At 28.2% G+C, this 1,541-nt stretch overlaps 1 protein-coding gene across 2 annotated transcripts in view; it reads right to left on the reverse strand.

Annotated features, from left to right (window-relative positions):
- The window catches only part of LOC107622849 (fatty acid amide hydrolase), a 10,210-nt gene continuing 8,763 nt past the window's right edge, over positions 95-1,541 (reverse strand). For both annotated transcript variants that reach the window (XR_002355071.1, XM_016324895.2), the window contains one exon: positions 95-602. Coding sequence is in view for 1 of the 2 variants with exons in the window: in XM_016324895.2 (XP_016180381.1) it covers positions 540-602 (63 nt within the window). In the remaining variant the exon portion in view is untranslated. The remainder of the gene's footprint in view (positions 603-1,541) is intronic.

Genomic DNA, 1,541 nt, shown 5'->3' on the forward strand with positions numbered 1-1,541 from the left:
ATAAATAAATAAATTTTATTTAATAAATTTTTTATTTTATAATTATTAAAATTAATTTATATATTTTATGAAATATATATATCCATCCTATTCCTGGACGGGTCTAATCCTGGTTCGTGATTATTTGAAGTTATATATAGTGCTGTTTTACATTACTTTGCCATACAGTGGTAGCTTGGACAGTTTCGATTATCACGTAAGATATCTTCTCAACAGATAGCACAAATTTTCACTCCCTAAAATGAATTTTGTACATTGTTACAAACTTACAATATTATTTTAGACGCTAAAGAAGCTCCCTTGTGCTGTTATGCATCTTGATGAGGTGCACAATATGCCGGCATCCATGATATTCTTTATTTCCGAAACTATGTTTTGCCGCCTTTAAATTATTATAATTTTTGCTTCCAGCAGTTATTTCCTACAAACAGTTGAAACTTGAAACAAATACTGAAATACACATCCTTGAGAAAATCAGATGGCCATTGCCCCCAAGGATCAAATACACGGGGGAACGCTTCAGCACAAATATTGTTGCTTCAGTTTGACCTCAGAACGTCATGATATTGCAGTGGCCTTTTCTTTGACTCACCGCAGAGTCTCTGTATAAAGTATAAACAAAATATAGAACGTTTACCGAAAACATTATACACGGATAAACAATTCATGTGACAAAAAAAAACCTTGGTTTAGGGTTTTTTACCCAAAAAATAAAATAACGTAAAATAAATATGCATACTAGATTGTCTTGAAAAAGTTTTGCTTATATATTTGACTTCTTTTAATTTTATGTAAATTGTTACAGGTCTTTGGGTTTTATAGTTTGTATGTAAAACGTATACATGTAACGATTTATGAATCATGAATGAATTAAAATGCTCATTTAACACAGATCATTGCATGATATTGGGTTTCATAGTTTGTTCATAAAATCCACTGTATAGAGATTTTTATACAAATCTAATATGTTTATGATTTCTTCAAGAATCGTTGCAGGCTATTGAGTTTATGAACAATCCATGAAACTCTGCAATGATTTGTGTGACCTTTCTAATTCGTTTATGAATTGTTGCAGATATGTGGTTTTATATACAAATTGTAAAACCAAAACACTAACGATTTACATTATAGCGTAAACTATGAAAACCACCTCCGAGTTTTGAATACGCCGACAAATATGTCCTCCACTTTTGATAACAACAAAAATATTATAAATGTGACAAAAACGAACTAAAAAGAGTATTATTTTTTTATGAGTGGCAAATAACTTTTGTATTTGATCTAAAATTTTGTAGAAATATTTAGATAATTATTTAGAAATTACATATGAAAAATCGGATAAAAATTTGGTCTCTGTATTTTTTCATTTTTTAAAAGTATTCTTAGTCATTGACCAAAAAAAATCACTTAATATAAAATGACCAAATTTTAGGGATAAAAATGTCTTACTTTTATAATCATACTTGTAAGAAACCATATGAATATCCAATTTCTAAAAAATTTTTTGAGAATATATATTTAATATTGAGTATTTTTGTCAT

This window comes from Arachis ipaensis, chromosome B10 (genome assembly GCF_000816755.2).
Source record: "Arachis ipaensis cultivar K30076 chromosome B10, Araip1.1, whole genome shotgun sequence".
In the NCBI taxonomy this organism is placed as follows: domain Eukaryota; kingdom Viridiplantae; phylum Streptophyta; class Magnoliopsida; order Fabales; family Fabaceae; genus Arachis; species Arachis ipaensis.